Source organism: Prunus avium, chromosome 2 (assembly GCF_965620075.1).
Source record: "Prunus avium chromosome 2, drPruAviu1.hap1.1, whole genome shotgun sequence".
Lineage (NCBI taxonomy): Eukaryota > Viridiplantae > Streptophyta > Magnoliopsida > Rosales > Rosaceae > Prunus > Prunus avium.
In genome coordinates, this window is record NC_142285.1 from 4,489,507 (window position 1) to 4,508,315 (window position 18,809).

At 46.3% G+C, this 18,809-nt stretch overlaps 1 protein-coding gene across 1 annotated transcript; it reads right to left on the reverse strand.

Moving 5' to 3' along the window:
* On the reverse strand, positions 1-980 carry LOC148296304 (uncharacterized). Its single transcript, XM_088248474.1, has 2 exons — positions 221-980; positions 1-189 (listed from the first exon to the last, which is right to left on the reverse strand). Exons 1-2 carry the CDS (start codon positions 978-980, stop codon positions 20-22), a joined length of 930 nt encoding a protein of 309 aa, XP_088104600.1. The 3' UTR covers positions 1-19.
* Between the last annotated feature and the right edge of the window lie 17,829 nt (positions 981-18,809).

Below are 18,809 nucleotides of genomic sequence, written 5' to 3' on the forward strand. Positions count from 1 at the left end.
TGCATCTGCTGGTATTGCATCATTTGCATGTCCCAGATGGCTTGATGACTGGGGTCCCAAGCAGAAGTGTCGATACTGGGAGCAGGTGGGAATGGCGGTGGTGGTGCCGGCCTGTGTGGCGGTGGTGGTGGCATATGGTGTGGCACCGGAGCAGGTGCAGGTGCAGGTGCATGGCGCCTCTGAGAAATGCTCTTGGACACAGAAGTGTCCGAAATGGGACCCATGGGCTCAACATATATATCAGTAGAGCGAGCCCGAACACCTGAGCGTTCACAAATCATGCTAACAAGGCAAGGATAATATATGATGTTCTTCTTACGTGCACAAGCCTTCAGGCGTTCAAAAATGATGTCACAAATAGGTAGGGAAAAAGTTCCCTCATGCAAAATTTTCAGGATCATGACTCCTACTTTGGGAATTTCCGACCGTTGGCCGGATGGGTAGATATTGTGGCGCACAAAGCTCCACAGGATGGCAAAGTAGGGTGTCAACTTACCCTGAATGAGGACAGTCTTTTTGGGTTGAGATGCAAAGGCAGTAGGGTCAGCATAAAAAAGTGTTTCAGCTGCGCTTTGCATGTCAAAATCCCTACCCAAAAATTGGTTCCACTCCTCAGTATCCCTCTCAGGTATGTGAAGAACCTCAGAGATAATGGAGGTGGATAGTTCAAAAGTTTTGCCCCGAACCTTAAGGGGCACATCATCATCACCTACATCATCTCTAGACTCTTCCCTAGGGAAAGCAGCATAAAACTCTCGCACAAATGATTCATTGTATTTTTTATAGAGACGAGCTAAAGGTAAGAGGTTTCGGTCCCTAAGAAGGTGCCGGACTTGAATAAGTCCAGCGGTTTGGATGGAGGGACTAAGATCTAGGTTACGCTCAGTAACCACAGTGGCAGTGAGCATTGCCTCTTCCGGTTGAGGTGCACTTCCGGAAGAAGATGCACCCCCTCTGGTACCCTTTTTAGCTCTAGACATCTAAGGAAAATAACCCAATATGCACAAAGCAAGAGAACAACAAAAATCATGCCACAATTCCCAAATATGCAAAATGCCACAATTATACCAATATCAAAACCAAAATGCATGCACATAGCCAAAATTTGCCACAATTCAATTATGCACCAATTCGAACGATTCAACAAATCAATCACAATGCAAAAATCCACAATGCCACAAAATTAATCACAATGCACAAATATGCCAAAATTCCAAAATGTAAACAACATTCCCAACATTCAACCATAATGACAAAATTTCAATAATAAACACAAATAACAACAACAATAATCAAATAAGAGATTGAGAGTGAGAAGAACATACCCAATTGAGCAAAATCACACCAACACAACCACAAACCACAATCAACAACAAAAACAAAGAAAAACAAGTTAGAATCACGAATAAACAATAAGAAAAGCAATTAGATTAAGAAAATCAAAGGAAAACTCAAAGAAAAAATTCGAAATTTACCTTTGGTGAACAGTAACCCTAACTGAAAATCCTCCAAAATTGATGAAAACACTTGAAATTTCAAGGAATAGAAGCCAAAAACGGATTCTACTCGAAAAATTAAGTGAGAAAAGTGTGATTTGGGTTAGGATTAGGGTGGGTTGTGAGGGAGGTAGAGGGAGGGAGAAGAGAGAAAACGAAGAGGGAGAGGGTTCTGTCGCTGGGAAGAAGAAGAAGTGAGGAGAGAGAAGAGAGAAAAGAAAAGAAAAGGAACGGTTTTAAAAAAAATCGCGACGAGCGACCGGTCGTTAGTGGAAAGCGACCGGTCGCTTTGAAACAGATTCAAAACAAAGAAATTCGCGAAGCGCGACCGGTCGCAAGGCAAAAGCGACCGGTCGCTTTGAAACAGATTCAATTTTTCTCAGAAAACCAAAAGAGCGACCGGTCGTTTTTAGGCAGAGTCTAATTCTTCCAAAATACCAACGAGCGACCGGTCGCAAGGCAAAAGCGACCGGTCGTTTGTACACAGATTGAAATTTTTATTTTGCGCGACTCGCGACCGGTCGCAAGTGCAAAGCGACCGGTCGTTTTCTGTTTTTTTTTTAATTTTTTAAATTTTTTTTTAATTTTTTTTTTTTTTAAAATTAATTTGGGACTTACCTTCCCAACTCAGTTTTGCACCATAGCAGGTACATCAATGAAGTGGAGCACTTCATCTTCTTGATGCAAAACATTTTCGTGGTAGACTTTCAACCTATGCCCATTAACCTTCGATTCATTTCCCGTGCTAATATGTCGGATATCAACTGCACCATAAGGGTAGACATTAGTAATAATATACGGGCCCGTCCAACGGGATCGAAGCTTACCTGGAAAAAGCTTGAACTTAGAGGTAAAGAGTAATACTCTTTGCCCTATTTCAAACGACTTCCTAATGATATGCCTATCATGAAACGCCTTTGTTTTTTCCTTGTAAATTTTTGCGTTCTCATAAGCATCATTGCGAAGCTCGTCCAGTTCGCTCAGTTGTAACCTTCTGATATTTCCTGCTTCCTTCATGTCGAAGTTGTACTTCTTAATTGCCCAAAGGGCCCTGTGTTCAAGCTCGACAGGTAAATGACAAGGTTTACCAAAGATTAAGCGAAATGGAGACATACCGATTGGAGTTTTGTAAGCAGTTCGGTAGGCCCAGAGAGCATCGTTAAGGCGCAAAGACCAATCCTTTCGAGTAGGACCAACAGTCTTCTCTAATATATGCTTCACCTCTCTGTTAGAAATCTCCACTTGTCCACTAGTTTGAGGGTGATAGGGGGTGGACACCTTGTGAGTTATGCCATACTTCTTGAGTAGGGTCTCAAATGATCGGTTGCAAAAATGGGATCCCCCATCACTAATGATGGCCCTCGGTGTTCCTAACCTACAAAAGATATTGGCTCGAAGAAAGCTAAGAACAACTTTCGCATCATTAGTCTTGGTTGGAATTGCTTCCACCCATTTTGAAACATAATCAACCGCAAGTAGAATAAATAGATTTCCAAAAGATGAAGGAAATGGTCCCATGAAATCTATTCCCCATACATCAAATATTTCAACAATTAGAATTGGATTTAAAGGCATTTGATTTCGAGATGAAATGTTACCCATCCGTTGACACCTATCACAAGATAGACAGAATTGTGAGGCATCTTTGAACAAGCTTGGCCAATAGAATCCACTTTGCAAAACTTTTAATGCTGTCTTCTTGGCTCCAAAGTGGCCACCACATGCGTTCGAGTGACAGAATGTGAGTATGGACTGAGATTCGGTCTCGGGAACACATCGCCTAATCACGGAGTCCGAACAATACTTCCACAAATATGGGTCATCCCACACATAGGACTTGGTGGTTTTCAGCAATTTGTCCTTTTGACCTCTTGACAAGTCCCTTGGTATATTTCCTGTAGCAAGAAAATTGATAATGTCAGCATACCATGGGTCAGAAATTTGTAATGCAAAAAGTTGCTCATCAGGAAAGGATTCACGAAGAGGAAGAGTGTCTTCTTCGGTATTGGAGTTAGTGATCAATCGGCTAAGGTGGTCAGCTACCACATTTTCCGATCCCTTCTTATCTCTGATTTCTATATCAAACTCTTGGAGCAATAAAACCCATCGTATCAATCTTGGTTTTGCTTCCTTCTTTGCCAAGAGATATTTCAAAGCTGCATGATCAGTAAAAACAATTACTTTAGAGCCTATCAAATACGAACGAAATTTCTCTAAAGCAAAAATTACAGCTAAAAGCTCTTTCTCAGTAGTTGAATAGTTCAACTGAGCATCATTAAGGGTACGGCTTGCATAATATATGGCATGCAATCTCTTCTCAACTCTTTGTCCCAATACAGCTCCAACTGCAAAATCAGATGCATCACACATTAATTCAAAAGGTAAATTCCAATTTGGAGGCATAATGATAGGTGCAGTTGTGAGAAGAGTTTTGAGCCTTTGAAAAGCTGCCAAACATTCATCATTAAAATCAAAATTTGCATCTTTGGCAAGCAAGCTACACAATGGTCGAGAGATCTTAGAAAAATCTTTTATGAATCTTCTATAGAATCCGGCATGTCCTAAGAAGGATCGGATCTCTTTCACTGATGTGGGAGGTGGCAAACCGCTTATCACATCAACTTTGGCTCTGTCAACCTCAATGCCTTGACTGGAAATCACATGACCTAAAACAATTCCCTGTTGTACCATGAAATGACACTTTTCCCAATTGAGAATTAAGTTGCATTCCCGGCATCTTTGCAAAACTAAAGACAAGTTGTTAAGGCATGATTCAAATGAATGACCAAACACACTAAAATCATCCATGAATACTTCAATATATTTTTCTACCATATCGGAGAAAATACTCATCATGCATCGTTGGAAAGTGGCCGGGGCATTACACAATCCAAATGGCATACGCCGGTAGGCGAAGGTACCATAAGGACATGTGAATGTCGTCTTGTGTTGGTCTTCAGGAGCGATGGCAATTTGGTTGTATCCTGAATAGCCATCCAAGAAGCAATAGTAACTGTGACCTGCAAGACGTTCAAGCATTTGGTCAATAAATGGTAATGGAAAATGATCTTTTCGGGTGGCGGTATTTAATTTTCTATAATCAATACAAACACGCCATCCCGTTTTGACACGAGAAGGAATAAGTTCATTTTCCTCATTTCTTACAACAGTTATTCCTGACTTTTTAGGAACCACTTGGACCGGGCTTACCCACTTGCTATCGGAAATAGGATAAATTATACCCACATCCAATAGCTTCAGAATTTCTTTTCGGACTACCTCTGTCATGATTGGATTTAACCTGCGTTGAGCATCCTTTGTGGGTTTGGAATCAATTTCCAGTAAAATTCTATGCATGCATCTTGTTGGGCTTATTCCCTTGATGTCCGCAATACTCCAACCAATTGCTCCCTTGTGTTCTCTTAACACTTGCATCAACTTCTGTTCATTTGTCCTTTGTGCTGGGAAAAAATGTTGCAAGAACTTTGTAGCAAGATCCGTCCACGTTGTGATGGAATTTGGAGGTAGATAGTGAAGCCATTCCTTTGCTGTATCCTTCAAACTAAATGAGAAAAGTCTCATTCTTATCTCATCACTACTCATGCCTTCGATCTTTATTGTGGAACACACTTCCTCAAAGTCTAGGATATGTGCATTAGGATTTTCTCCAGGATTTCCCAAGAACTTAGGCAATATGTGTATCATGCCCGATCTCAACTCAAAGTTTTCCAAAGTGGATGTGGGATATACTATGCAAGATGGTTGTCCAGTTGTTGGCGGAGAAGAGTATTCTTGCATAGTAAGTTCCACAATTCCAGCTGCGGCTGCCATTGGTGACGGTGGAGGTGACTCGACTTTTGGTGAGCTTGGTGATGATGAAAACGGTGAGAATGACAAAGGCAATGGAGTAGACACAGCTAGTTGGATGTTCCTTTCTCTCAAAGCTTGAGCTTGGATATCTTCTATTGTGCAATCTAATGAAATATCCAAATTCAAGAGGGACATAAACAGAGTGTTCCTGCAATAAGAAGAAACAAAAACAAACTCAAATAAAATGAAACGACAAACAAAGAAAAATGAAAATAAAATTAAGTACTCTAAATATACTCAAACAAAACAAATAAGCAACCGTGCCAGTTCCCCGGCAACGGCGCCAAAAATTGTTGCATTCCTAAAAGGACACAAATTAATTTGCAAACAACCAATTAAAAATACCCGCAAGTGCACGAATCTATCGAAGTATAGATTATGTAAGTACGGGGTCGATCCCACGAAGAACTTGTCGGTTTCCTATAAGTTCTAATTCGAGTACAAAGAGAACACTTAATTAACACACCACAATGCACAAATGCAAATTTGAAACTAAAAAGAAAGTAAAGAAATGTAAAAGAAACAAACAAAACAAACAAACAAAAAAGGAAATGTGCTGTGAACAGTGACCAGCGACCGGTCGTGAGGTAAGAGCGACCGGTCGTTTTTGGTCTGGCGACCGGTCGTTTTAGTACAGAGTCGAAACTTCAAAATTATGTGCTGAGCGACCGGTCGTGAGACACTAGCGACCGGTCGTTCTTGGGCAGAGTCGTTTTCTCTGTTTTTTCCGTTTCGACCTCTGTTTAGTGTTTTGCCTATAACTTTCCAACCATACGTCCAAAATTCACGTTCTTTATACGGTTGGATTCAGCACAGAAAATGGAAGAACACAACGCGGACCAAAAGTCCAAAACAATTACGGAAACAAATAAAAACAGTAACAAAGACACAAAACGTGTCGAACACGCAACTCACACACACATTTGGGGGGGGGGGTTTTGATTTGTTTGATGTGACCTATTTCTATTGCATGAAAGTAAATGGACTTTGAAATTTAATGAGAATGGCAGAGATGAATTATCAAAGAGTGGAATCAAGATGTAACAAACACTAGGGTTTCGGAATCCACCCTAAACAATTCTACCTATGTTCATAAATACTCAAGTGATGAACTCTAAACGTGTTGATGAAGATGTTCGCAATCAAGACCAGTACGAGTGACTCAAGACGCATTGATTCTCTCTAATGTACGTAAAGTGCAGTACGAGTGCTACAATACTTGTGCCTTCCCTATAATCGAATCTAGGTGTGCTTAGTACTTTGATTCAATTACAAGAAAAACCCATTAAGTTCAAAGAGAATATGAACATCACAAGAACCCTAATAGCATGGTGTTTACATTAGGTATTCAAGAAACCAATTTCACATGGATGATTCTTACTTCATCCATTTATTGCTTAGGATAACATGAAGATACACATAATCCCAACAATCTCAAGAAGCATGCTTTCAAAGATGGCCAACCAAGGAAAAACACACATCAAGGATAGATTAATTTGGTGAATTGGAATTCATCAACAATATCTAGAAATTCATACACTCAAGCATCAAAACAATAAGGTAATCATGTTTAGGGCTTCAACCTAAGCCCTAGCTATGGAGTTTAGTTGCTCATACTCATTCCAAATACAAACTCAAAATAAAATTAGAAAGAGTTTACAGATTTTGAGAAGATGATGAAAGCTTCAAGGTCATCAATGGTGGAAGCTTTCTTCTCCACTTAGCTTGGCTGCACCTTGGCTTTCTCCAAGATCCAAGCTCTCCAAAATCTGCTCTCCTCTGTGTAAATTCCTGAATGACTTCCTTCCCCACGTTCAAAAGGCTCCCCCACTTCATATTGCAATTCCTTTGCTTCCCTCTCTCCTCCTTTCCAGCTTTTACCTTTTAATATTAAACTACCACCTTTGATAAAGCCTTAGCCCATTGTCCCCTTGCCATGATGAAGCTTTGTCCTCAATAAGATGCCAATTGCTTCAGAAAATATCTCAAAGCTAAGGTAACTTCTTGTTACCAAGAGTTATGGTAACAAGAAAATCAAGATAACACAAAGGAGGTAAAAGCTGGCCAAATTCGGATTTCAGAGCTGTGGTAACATGCAGGATCGGTTGGATGGGCAATACTTGTCCAATGGAGCTCAAATTTGGATATGTTGTAGTTAACATCCATTGGAACAAGTCTCAAGAAGATCATGACCTCATCCGAGCACCGGAGCATGCTGATCCCAGGCCAAGAAGTTGACCTACGAAAATGAACAAAAACAGAAATTATATCAAATAATGCACTTTTAGCTCATTTTCATACAAACCAAGGTAAAACCTATTAAAACACAAAAAAGAAGTAAAAAGCTATAAAATGTCAAGAACCAACTCAAAATAGTGGGAGAATAACATGAAAAATCATGTGTAAAAATGAACCGAACAAATTCCTAAGGTGGGATCGTCCTCGGCCTCATGCCCGAAGAAAGGATCGCCGAAGCCCTCGCTCGCGGGCCCTGCGGTCCCTGGGACATCGGCTGCGGATGTTTTGATTTCAGGGGCGTCCGAGGCTTCGATCTCCTCCTTGAGGGCCTGCCTAACCTTCGCCAATGTGTCCCTGGCCGTCAGGTAATCGTCTATGCGGCTGACTCGGCCCTTTTCCTCGGTTGTCAGGCCAAAAACAGTATCCACCGGAGTTACCGAGAAATACTGGCGGAGATATTCTAAATCGCCCTTGCTAAAGGGGACTTTGGCCTCTGATCCACCAAGGTCAGGCTGGTAACTCGGCAAACCTTTCGCTCTAGCTTCCCTGTTCGCCTGGTACACGGCCTTAATGGCCGAATCAGAACTGCTGGTGATGAGGAGCGCCTCTGCCTTTGTATTTTTAAGGGCCAACTCCACGATTTCACGGCTCTCAGGGGTCATGCCGTACAGGTCTGTGGCCGAATGGTCCTTGTGAAATTCCTTGAGAAAGGACAACCCATTGGCCGAAATAGGGGGGTCCCTTCCACGACTCCCTCGCCTGTTTTTTCCAAGATCGCGGCTTTCGGCTGAACAAAATGGCCGATGATCTAAGGGGACACTCGCCCTGGCTAGGGCGCCACGTCCTTGGAGGCTTAGTATTGGCCGCTTTTGCCGGTGAGGGGACTATTAGAATAGATGGCGGCCTGTCTGCAGCTGCCGTTTTCCTTTGGCGCTTGGACCCCTCGGCCTCGTTTGCTTGCACCCTGGCCTGTTGGACCTGTCTTTGCATTCTTCTCAACTGGGTCTTTGTCAGCGGTTCGGCCCTGCCCCCAGGCCGTGCATGATACCAACGGTCATCCCTCATGACCGGTGGTTTGAAGGTCTTAACTGGCCTAGGAGCGGCCTCGTCCTTGGGGCCTATTGAGGCGCCGTGGGTTCGTGCCCCCAATCGTTCGAAGACCGTCCTGCTGGCGGGGCGCCGGTCGTACTGACCGCTAAACTTCTTCATGGTTGGTTATGGCGGCTCGGCGGCCTTCCTCTTGTTTTCCTGCTGCCTCGGCTGGCCGATCTCATGCTTGCAACGCTCGCACAACGGTGGCTCTATCTCAGCCAAAGGCCCCTTCCCTTTCGCCATCTGCCGAGTCTCCCTATATCCGGTGGGGAGTTGGGCGTTTACCATGTTGACGATGGGTGGAGGGAATGGTTTGGAGTCAACCTGCATGGCCGCCTTCTCCGGAAACTGAAGCTTCTTCTCATCTATTAATTTCTGGATGACATCTCGCAGAACAACACAGTTGTTGGTGTTGTGAGACCAAGAACTGTGGTATTTGCAAAACGTCTTCCCTTTGAGCTCCTCGGGTTTCGGAATTTTGTGGCCGAAAGATAACTTGACCATTTTTTCGGCCAACAATAAGTCGAAGATAGCCTCGGCCCTCGTCAAGTCAAAAGTATAGGCCTTTGTTTCCCGCGTCGCAAACTTGGCGTCAGGAATTTTTGTGCGGCTGTTGTCAGTTTTAACAAGCCCTTTGCAGACGAAGGGTTTGTCTATGCTGACTTCGGCCGAACTCATCTCCACTTGCTCGCTCTCGGCCCCTTCGGAGTTGTCTGCTTCGGCATAGCTGACAATGGGATTCCTGTAGTAGGTCCCTTTTGAAGCCGTCTTCTTCTGCATCTCCTCTTTCAACAAGGACGCATACCTGTCCACCTTGTTGGTCAAGTCATGCATGTCTCGGAACTCGATCCCCTGGAATTTCTTCCGGTACTCGAATTCCAATCCTTCCTCGGCCATCTTGACAAACTCCCTCTCTGGTAAGTTCGTGCGGCACCAGTTTCTGCACGTCTTGAACCGCTGCAGGTAGTCACGAGGAGATTCGTCTGACGCCTGTCTCATCCGTGCCAGCTCGGCGACCGTTATCTCTCGGTTGGTCTGATAGAAATGTTCGTGGAATATTCTTTCCATATCAGACCAATCCCTCACTGAGTTCGGCGTGAGGTTTATAAACCATGAGAACGCCGCACCGGTCAAAGAATGGACGAATAAGCGGAGTTTCTGAGCGTCCGAATTGGCCTCTCCACACTGGGCCGTGAAACGAACTATGTGCTCAATGGAGGAGGTCTGCCCATCCCCGGAAAATAGCATGAACTCTGGCAATCGATAGTTCCGGGGTAGGGGGATTCGGTCGATTTCTGGCGGGTACGGCCTGGTGTATCTTGGCATGTCTGGCCGCCTCTGGGCTAAGCCGTCTTCGATCATCCGTCGGACGTCTTCGAGTCGGAGCCCCTGGGGTGGTGCCTCCTGCTGGGCCGCATGCGGCCGCGGGGCCTATGGTATGTCGTTCTGCGGCCTAACCGGCGGGGCCGTTGGAACCAGAGGCTCGGCCGGAATGACTGAGCTGGTTGACGCCAGATGAGCACCGTGGGTTTGGACCATGTGCGTATGCGTTGACGCTGGAACGGCCGAACCATAGTGAAAGTGAGGACCCGGCGGAAACGACGACGCCTGCAATGGTGGTGAGACGGTCGGATTGCTCTGACTGTACTGTTGCGATGATCCAGCGGTCGCGTTGCTTGGACCAGGATGTGTGTGGACGGCCGCAGTATGAACCGGGGCGAGTGGATGGATCGCGGGATGTGTGAGGCTGCTGTGCCCAAGTGACACGGCCAAAGCATGGAGTGGTCCACGCACCATTTCTGCCGAGTAGGTCGGCCCGGGGCTCGCCCACGTGGGCTGGGACTGCCCCCAACTGTTTGTCGGCGGCAACAAATGCTGGCCGTAGCCTGATGCTTGGGCGTGGGCCGAGACGCCGAGACTGCTGCTTTCGCCGTAAGGCTCGCTTCTCTCGCGCTCTTGGCCCCTTGATCCGGCTCTGGGAGGTGTCGCGGGCGAGGTTACCGGCATCCTCTCCTGAAAAAGCGTTCGCAGTTCTGAGGAGAACCTATCCATTGCGGCCATGAAGGATGTTTCTATCCTGTAAGCCTGCTTGGACATTAGCTCTTCCACCACTGCTTGTTCCTGTATGGACTCGGCCGTGCGATCCGTCGCTACTGGAACACTGGCCGAGATCCCGACCGTATGGTCGATCTCGGTGATTGGTGAAGTGGACTCAGGGGACTCAGAAGTCATTTCGACTGCTTTGTTTTTGAGCTTTGCCTGTGCCCTGGTTTCCACCATAAGTTTTTCACAACTGTCCCACTGGGCGTGCCAAAAGTGTCTGCCGCACAAATCTCACGGCCTGGAGTTCCGGGCCGAGGGGATATGCGTTGACACGTGGCTTCCTGCTTTTGGGCGCGGTGCGGTTGTGCACGGGCGTGCCAGCACGGTCTACCGTGCGTCGAGATGTTTGGAGTGGGTGAAAGTGTTTAAGTGGTGCGCCTGTTTGGACTCGTCTTCTAACCAAATGATTGTAGCCGAGAAAGGAACTAGTCTCGGCTGTTAGGTTCACGGCCTGAACTACAAGGCCGTTAAGTGGTGATGTTGGTGGGTTTTGGGCGATGCTCCGGCGCGCTGCTCAGGGAGCGGCGGTCGTATGATATATGGGGTGAGTGAGCGAATAACAAGGATGGTGCTCCGGCGCCTTGAAAATCAAGGGTCATATGATATATTGATGAATGGATTTTCCTTACAAACTAACACTACTCCTAGGAAAGCAAGTAAAATATTGAAAGTGCATTACAGGAAAATATAAGTTGCTCCGTGGGAGGCTTTTGTTTGGTGTTTGAACCCTTTGAAAGTAGTCCTGAGTCTTGTATTTATAGGTAGAGTTCCTGGAGGGATAATCGAGGCTGAAAATCTGCATGGTGGAGCCTGATTAGCGCAAGTGGGTAGTCCAATCGACATTTGGGATCGTGAAGTATGGTGGTGTGACCCCATGAATCCCGGTGAATCTCGGCCGCCGCCCTGGTCGTGGGCTCTGCGCTTCTGGCCGTGGAGACGCATTTATTGCTCTGGTGGCTGGTCACCTAATCTCTCAAGCTGCAAAGAGCTTTGTGAGAATGTTGGCGTCTAATCACTCTGATCCCTGTCACCAAATCATGACTCCAATCACTTCCCACCTTTCCTCGTGCATTAAATGCTCATTCTTGGCCAGTGGGTTTGCTGCAATAAATAGAGACCTTGCTTCATTAAATGGAGCGTGGGACCCTGCTGTCACGTGATGATCTGACTTTAATGCCTTTGGCCGTGACTACGCTCGATCTCGGCCTCGGCCTCCAATTGAGGCCGAGATGATCGTGCCTTAGCAATTTTCTCCTTGTTTCCCCGGAAAGCCAAACACCCTGGCAAAACGCTGCGTTTTCAGTTTCTCGAGAAGGTACAAAGGCCGAGATAAGGGGCTCCTTCGGCCAATTCATGGCCGTGATTTATTAGGCACAAACACAAAGGTAGCTCCTGGCGCAGTTTGGCTCTGAGACCTGAAGCGATAAAATTAATACGGTCTTGGAAGGGCCGAGTTGTCAAGGCCAGAGTACCTCTGTATACTCCCTCACCACTCTGTATCTCAAACTTCCACGAATTCTGGGAAGGGAGACTGTTTGCTTGGCTCCCTGAACCCGCCAAGCTCTTCCACTCTTCTGCTTTCCAAGGTTGCCCTTTTGCCCGAGTGATGACGGGTGACGAAGAAAAATCCATGAGGAGGAGGCTGTCGCATCTCCGGGGTATAGCAGTAATAGGTACTTGTCAGAGACTTTGACTTTTCTCTTTCAGCCTTGGCCTGTCAATTTCTAACAATCTGGATTGTTTTTGGTGATTGACAGAAACGATCCAAGGCCAATCTCCCATTCCATAGAGCACTGGTAAGATCCTGATTAGTCTTACTCTTTTGATTCCTCTTTCTTATGTGGGTTGCTCCTTCTTACTGCAGTTCGGGCTGAGGGTGATGCTGCTTTGGATGAAAGACTGGAGGAAACCCCTGCCCCTCCCCCTTCCTTTCACCCCTCTGGTCCTGGGCCATCAAGTGTAGATAAGGGAAAGGCCCCTCTGGTAGAGGAAGCGGGAGAAGAAGGAGAAGAGGAGGAGGGAGACTTGCCCCTTCAGAGAAAATGAAGGGCCCCATCCTCGCCGGGCTTTGAGAACGTCAATCCTGAAGGAGGTTCGAGTTTTTTTCTTTTAAGTCGTTCTTGCCCCTGGTAAGTGGTTTTTAAATAAGATTATTTATCTCTGGTCCCAGGTGCTGGTGAGAAAAGGGCAAGAATGGATTCTTCTTCCAGCGAAGGAGATGAGCCAGAATTGGACCCCCTGCCAGTTTCTCAGGTTCGACTCTTAATCTTGCTCATATTTCTTTTGATTTTCTTCAATATCTGTCTGAGATCGTTGCCTGTGATTGCAGCGCCCAGGCAAAGAGAAGGTTTCTGGCCCTGTTCCAGATGATGGGCGCCCCTAAAGAATTTGCTTGAAAGTGAGGACCATCAAGCTTGAAGAAGGTGTTGACCTCCCTCCCTATGAACCTCTACCAACACCAGACTCAGCTATGGCCCATATGAGCCGCCCTATTTTTTCAAATCTTGGAGCATCTGGGGCTTTCGGGCCCCAGTCCAGACGTGCCACCAATCTCACAAGTGCAGAGGGCAGGAAAGTCCTTCTGACCCTGAGCAAGCCGAATGTGGTACTTGCTAACGCAGTGGAAGGGCTTAAGGCTCTGTGGAATTCGATTAGGGCTCCAACTTTTGACCCGGTGGAGGATCATGATACCCTTTCGAAGATTCAGCCTCTTCTCTATCAGATTGCTGAAGTGAAGCCACATATTGCCCCTGTGTGCAACCATTTGGACCGATGGCTAAGCAAAACAATGAAGCATATCTGCGTAATCAAAAGCATCCTTCCTTCCGCCGTAGATCCTGAGGAGATTCTGGAAGATCATTGTGATCGTAAGGAAGGATTTGTAGAAGCTGTTGAAGCGGCGGAGGAGGTCCTGGACAGGCTTGAGGCGTTGGAACAAGAAGAAGTCGCTCTGAAGGGTGAAATCTCTGCCGATCTCAAATTGAAGGCTGAGCTGGAAGCCAAGATGGAGGACATTCAGGCCCGAATTGCGGCCAGTGAACCTGCTGTTCAAGATTTGACTTCCCGCACCTTTCGGGCCAGATTGGCCAGCAAGAAATTAACTTCCACGCGGCGGGCCCTTGATTTGGACATGGATAATTTATCGGACTTAATTTCCACCATTGTGGAATTTATCGCTTAAATTCCAGTTATTTTCTTTTGGCCTGTAGACATTATTATGGTTTAAACCATGCAATGGTATTTTCTTTCCTTTAATTCGTTCGTGACAGTTATTTTCGTTCAACCATTAATTGGCTCAACAACTGCGTTTTTAGACAAATCGAATTTCAAGAGGGTGGCCATTTAATCCCAGCGAGTACAGACCTCGTACCAATATTCGTTTTTAAGGAATAAAAGTAGCCAAGTCTGAGAAGCCCTTCCAAAGTTGTTTTTTTGGCCTATTCTCATGAAGTGGGCTTTTTGTCCGTTACGCGTCGTGTCTTCAAGCGCCGCTTCGTTGAGTGTCGCGCCTCGAAACTCATCATGTCCTTTTCTCGAGCACGTGTCATGCTGATGGAAACCTGTCAGGCGGCTGAATTGAAAGGTCGTGTCGAGTTTTAAATATCTGACATGAGCCTTTCCCCTCCTTCCGCCTTTCCATTTCCTGTCTTTTCGAAATCGTGTCAAAAAGGGTCCTTATTTTCCTTAGAGCGAAAATTCTCAACTTCCTCCTTCCTTTCAAACTTTTGAATTCCTATTCGCTCCTAGTGTTTGAAAAAATGGCGCCTAAGAAATCCTCGACTTCTGCTCCTGACACCTCTTCCTCCGGAACTGCTTCAACTGGACCGGCGTTCCTTTCTGGGTCGGGAGTGAAAGATTTTGCTGCCGTTTTCGACGGCTGGGTTGAGAGGTTTGCCGCCGGCCGTGCCCAGTTCTTTTTATGCAAAGATGCCATCAGCTTTGCGAATAGCCACTGCATATTAGGTCCTCGGTACTTCGACCAGAAATCTGATCAGCTTTGGAACTACGAGGTGCATCCTGTTCGTGCTCCGATGCCGGCCTGTCGCAAAGGGGGTGTTGACTGGTCGAATTGGAACAAGATGCTGCCTCAGTTCTTCCCAAAAATCGATGTGTCGAGTGTTGAACTTCGTTGGGCAGACTGGGTGAAAAGAATGGAGCCTCGATACAGGGATCGCTGGCTTGATAACGGTATTTATCAGGCCATTACTTGCTCAGTCGTTCAGCCACAGGCCGATTCTCCTCTTCTAGGTTCGGCCCTAGTCTTTTGGAACAGTGCACTTTCGACTTTGGGGTCGGGCCTATGTCGATTTCCATTCTTGATCTTGCAGTGATCTTTGGATTTCGTCCTCATGGGCGAAGTGCCGACTGGTTAGGGGACTTTGAGGATGGTCCCTTTCAGGAAAAGGAAAGAAAGAAGAACCTTGAGGTTCTTATTGGTTTAATAGGTTCTAATCGGGCCTATGGGGCTTTCATGGGGGCCTTCATGGATCAGGATGTTGGTTATCCAGATGGGGAGCACGTGATGTTCCTGCTATACTGGTTAAACAGGTTCATCTTCCCCAGCGCTTCTAATTGCATCACCATGGAATGGCTCCATTTGGCCGAGGGTTTGTCTTCCTATAGGGACATCGCCATTGGCCCCCTGATTCTGGCTTCCATTTACAGAGCTCTGAGGGAGGCGACGGTGGAACCCATCAATCTTAACGTGAAGGGACCCTTATGGATGGTTCAAGTCTGGCTTCAGTGGACTTTTCCTAAACTGCGGGCCCGAAAACTACGGGTTTCTTCTAACACCGTGCCTTTGAGGGAATTGCTGCTGAGCGCTGCCTCTGGTAAGACCACTGAAGAGTGTTTTACCTTCTTTTTGTGTCGGAAGACTAGGCATGCTTTCCAGTGGCTGATGAATCTGAAAAGGGGTTCACCTTGGTTCGAGAATCGATCAATCTGCCAGGGTCCCCGAGGTGGCAGAGCCCCCTTGGCCTCTGAGAATATGGACATTTTCTCCTGCCTGCAAACGCGCGACTTGCCCTGTGGTGGAAGAATGGACTCCAGAAACTACCAGTATGGGGTAGAGGCCTACAGTCCTCAGTTTTTCAGCAGACAATTTGGATGCCCCCAAGTGATCCCTGAATTGGACTATTCCCTGATTAATAAGGGTTCGTCCTACAGATTCCCCAAGTTGAGTAAGGATGATCTCTTGGGCGTTCGGGCCAAGATTAGAGAATCGGCCCGAATTCTGGAGCTGAGGCCTTATGGTCTTGACTGCTGCTGTACTCAATCCTTCCAAGTCTGGTGGGATCATTGTTTAAGCAGGTATGGACCCCTACATGAGGCGTATCCGAGAGCTTTCAAGAACTGTCCCTTTCGGAGGGATCTTAAAGGTGAAGACAAGCAGATTCTGTTTGAACAGATTGCAGAAGACAACCCGATATCCTTAACTGGTAAGAGTCTTACTTCTGTCTTTTTCTTAGCTTAGGTATAATTATTTCTGTTTTCTACCGCAGTTTCGGTCAACTATCAGTCCTTCTGCACACCCAGCCAATTGACCACCTTGGGGCAGGGAATTGCTGGTGGACTGAGGACCCCTGTTGTCGTTCAGCGGAGACAGAAGGAAAGAGCTCCCATTTCTTCTTCTCCGCAGGCCGATGGTGAACTTCCGTCTTCTTCTCCTCAAGGTAAAAAAAAAAATTGCCTCTTGGATAGACCAATTTACCAATTGCTTCTAAGTTCTAATCCGATTATTGGTCAAAACAGGTGCTGGCGTGGCTATCAAGAAAAGATCTCAGCCAGAAGAATCTGGGAGTGGTGCAAAAGAAAAGGCTCGATCCGAGGTGGCCTCAAGCAAGCGGGCCAGAATTTCTTATGTCGAGGTTCCTGGGGTTGCTCCGGTGGACCTCTAAATTTTCTCGATTTGTTTCTGTTTCTTTCTTTGGGTTTGCTTATTCTCATGATTCGTTTTGCAGGTTTCTGCTTCCTCTTCTCCTTCTATGGTACCGTCGTCAAGCACTGTTTTGCCTAGTGATGGGTCCGAGGGAAGAGTTGCTGAAGTTGGCTCTGCTGCTGAGGTAAGCGAGGACCGTTTTTTTTTTTTTTTTTTCAAAAATGTGATAATACTGATACATGGTTCCTCAGGCTACTGGGCTGGTCCTACAAGTGGATGAGGCCCGAGGAAGAGGCACGAGTGATGTAGACAATCGGACCAAGGTATGGTCCGAATAAACGCCTCTGCATAATAATTCTTGGGAAGTATCTTCTGACATGTGGATTTGTTGCAGGTGACTCCAACTTCTTCCATTCCAACTGAGATTGGTCCTGAGAAGGAGGTGCCCGAAGAAGCTGCTCCTATGGCAAAAAGTCCTCCAGCAGAAATTCCGGCCGAGAAAAATGACCAAGGAGGGAATGCCCCATATGATGATGCCCCCCGAGCCCGAGAGGATGTGCCCGAGATACCGGTTGCCACGTCTGCCGTTGAACCTTCTTCTGGTTCAGCGAGTGCGAGGGCACCTGGAGATTCAGGGACTGGGAGCTCTGACAGCACTTTCATCTCTAATGCAAGAGTGAAGATTTTGCTAGGGAAGTGGTTGGCGCTGCCTTTGGAAGATAAGGTGGCGGACGAGCAAGGTGCCAAAGTTCTCAATGCTTTAGACTCCCTCTGCCGAGCCTATCCTGATTTTGCAACATTCTGCGAGACTGCTAAGACTGATTTGGAAACCCTCGTCGGTAAATTCAAACGTGATGATCCATTGTTGCAAACATCCAATGTTCTTTCTGACCTGGAGGCAGAGTTGGCCCAGGCAAAGAAAGTGGTGGAAGCGAAGCACCAGGAGTTGAATGAACAGGACGCACTGTTGAAGCAAGTATGCTGGCGTCTGAAAACGTCAGAGGCCCGATTGGCAAGAGTGCAAGTGCAGAAGAGAGAGCTTCAGGATGCGGCGGATCAAATGCTCACAATTCTGTCCTCGGTCAAAGAAGATATGGATAAGGCGGACATGGACGTCGGGCTGGAGCTGTGGAATGAAAAACTGAAGAAGATTCGTGTTGATCGGCTGCGTGTGGATGTGCTGCATTTCTCGGACAAGATCAAGACTCTGCTAGATTTGCTGGTGTAAATTTTATTTAAACTTGTTTCGGACGTCTTTGTTGATTTTCTAATCTTTTACTTGCCCTTTAAATGCTTTTGATGATGGATGATTAGCTAAGTATGATGAGACTGCAAATGGGCTATATAAAATTTCAACAAAGTTTTGTCCATACATATTCACCCTTAGTGCGGGTAAGTAGTTACAACCTCTTAGCAAACAAGATTTTGCATCATGCACCATCCCCCTTTAGTCATTACTAAGATCGATGCCTGTTGTTTCCCACAAGGAAGGAATGAAACTCTTTAACCATTGTCCGTTTATAGGGTGTTGATGGGGGGTTCCGTCCCTGTCCTGCAGTAGGTAAGCCCTTTTTCCCAGGATTCGATGTACCACAAATGGACCTTCCCAAGTCGGGCTCCACTTCCCAAATCCTGACACGTGGGCTCCTAGAGGTAGAATAGCTCGCCAGACAAGCTCTCCTTCTTCAAACGTCTTTCCTCGGACCCTTTTGTTGTAAGCTCGAGCTACCGCCTGTTTACCAATCATGAGATGGTTTAAGGCCTTGGCCCGAATCGGGCTCAATTCTTCCAATTCCTTCATCATGGACTCGATATAAGCTGCGTCATCCATGTCAGGTTGTTTCTCTAGGCGTAGAGATTGCACGTTGATTTCAACTGGCAGAACTGCATCGTGACCGTATGTTAACGCAAAGGGGGTGGTACCGATAGCTGTCTTCTTCGAGGTCCGATCTGCCCAAAGCGCCTTGGATAACCTTTCGTGCCAGTCCTTAGGATTGTTTTCGGCCATCTTTTTGATGATATTGATCAAAACTTTGTTAGTAGATTCTGCCTGACCGTTTGCCCGTGGGAAATAGGGACTAGACTGTACGAATTTAATGCCGTAGGCGTCCGAAAAGTCTTGGATTTTC

Excerpts from the sequence above, each read along its gene's own strand:
- LOC148296304 (XM_088248474.1), bottom strand. The coding sequence starts at position 980 with ATGTCTAGAGCTAAAAAGGGTACCAGAGGGGGTGCATCTTCTTCCGGA. Across the intron at positions 190-220 it reads TATATATGTTGAGCCCATGG|CATTTCTCAGAGGCGCCATG; the intron begins GTCCCATTTCGG and ends TGTGTCCAAGAG.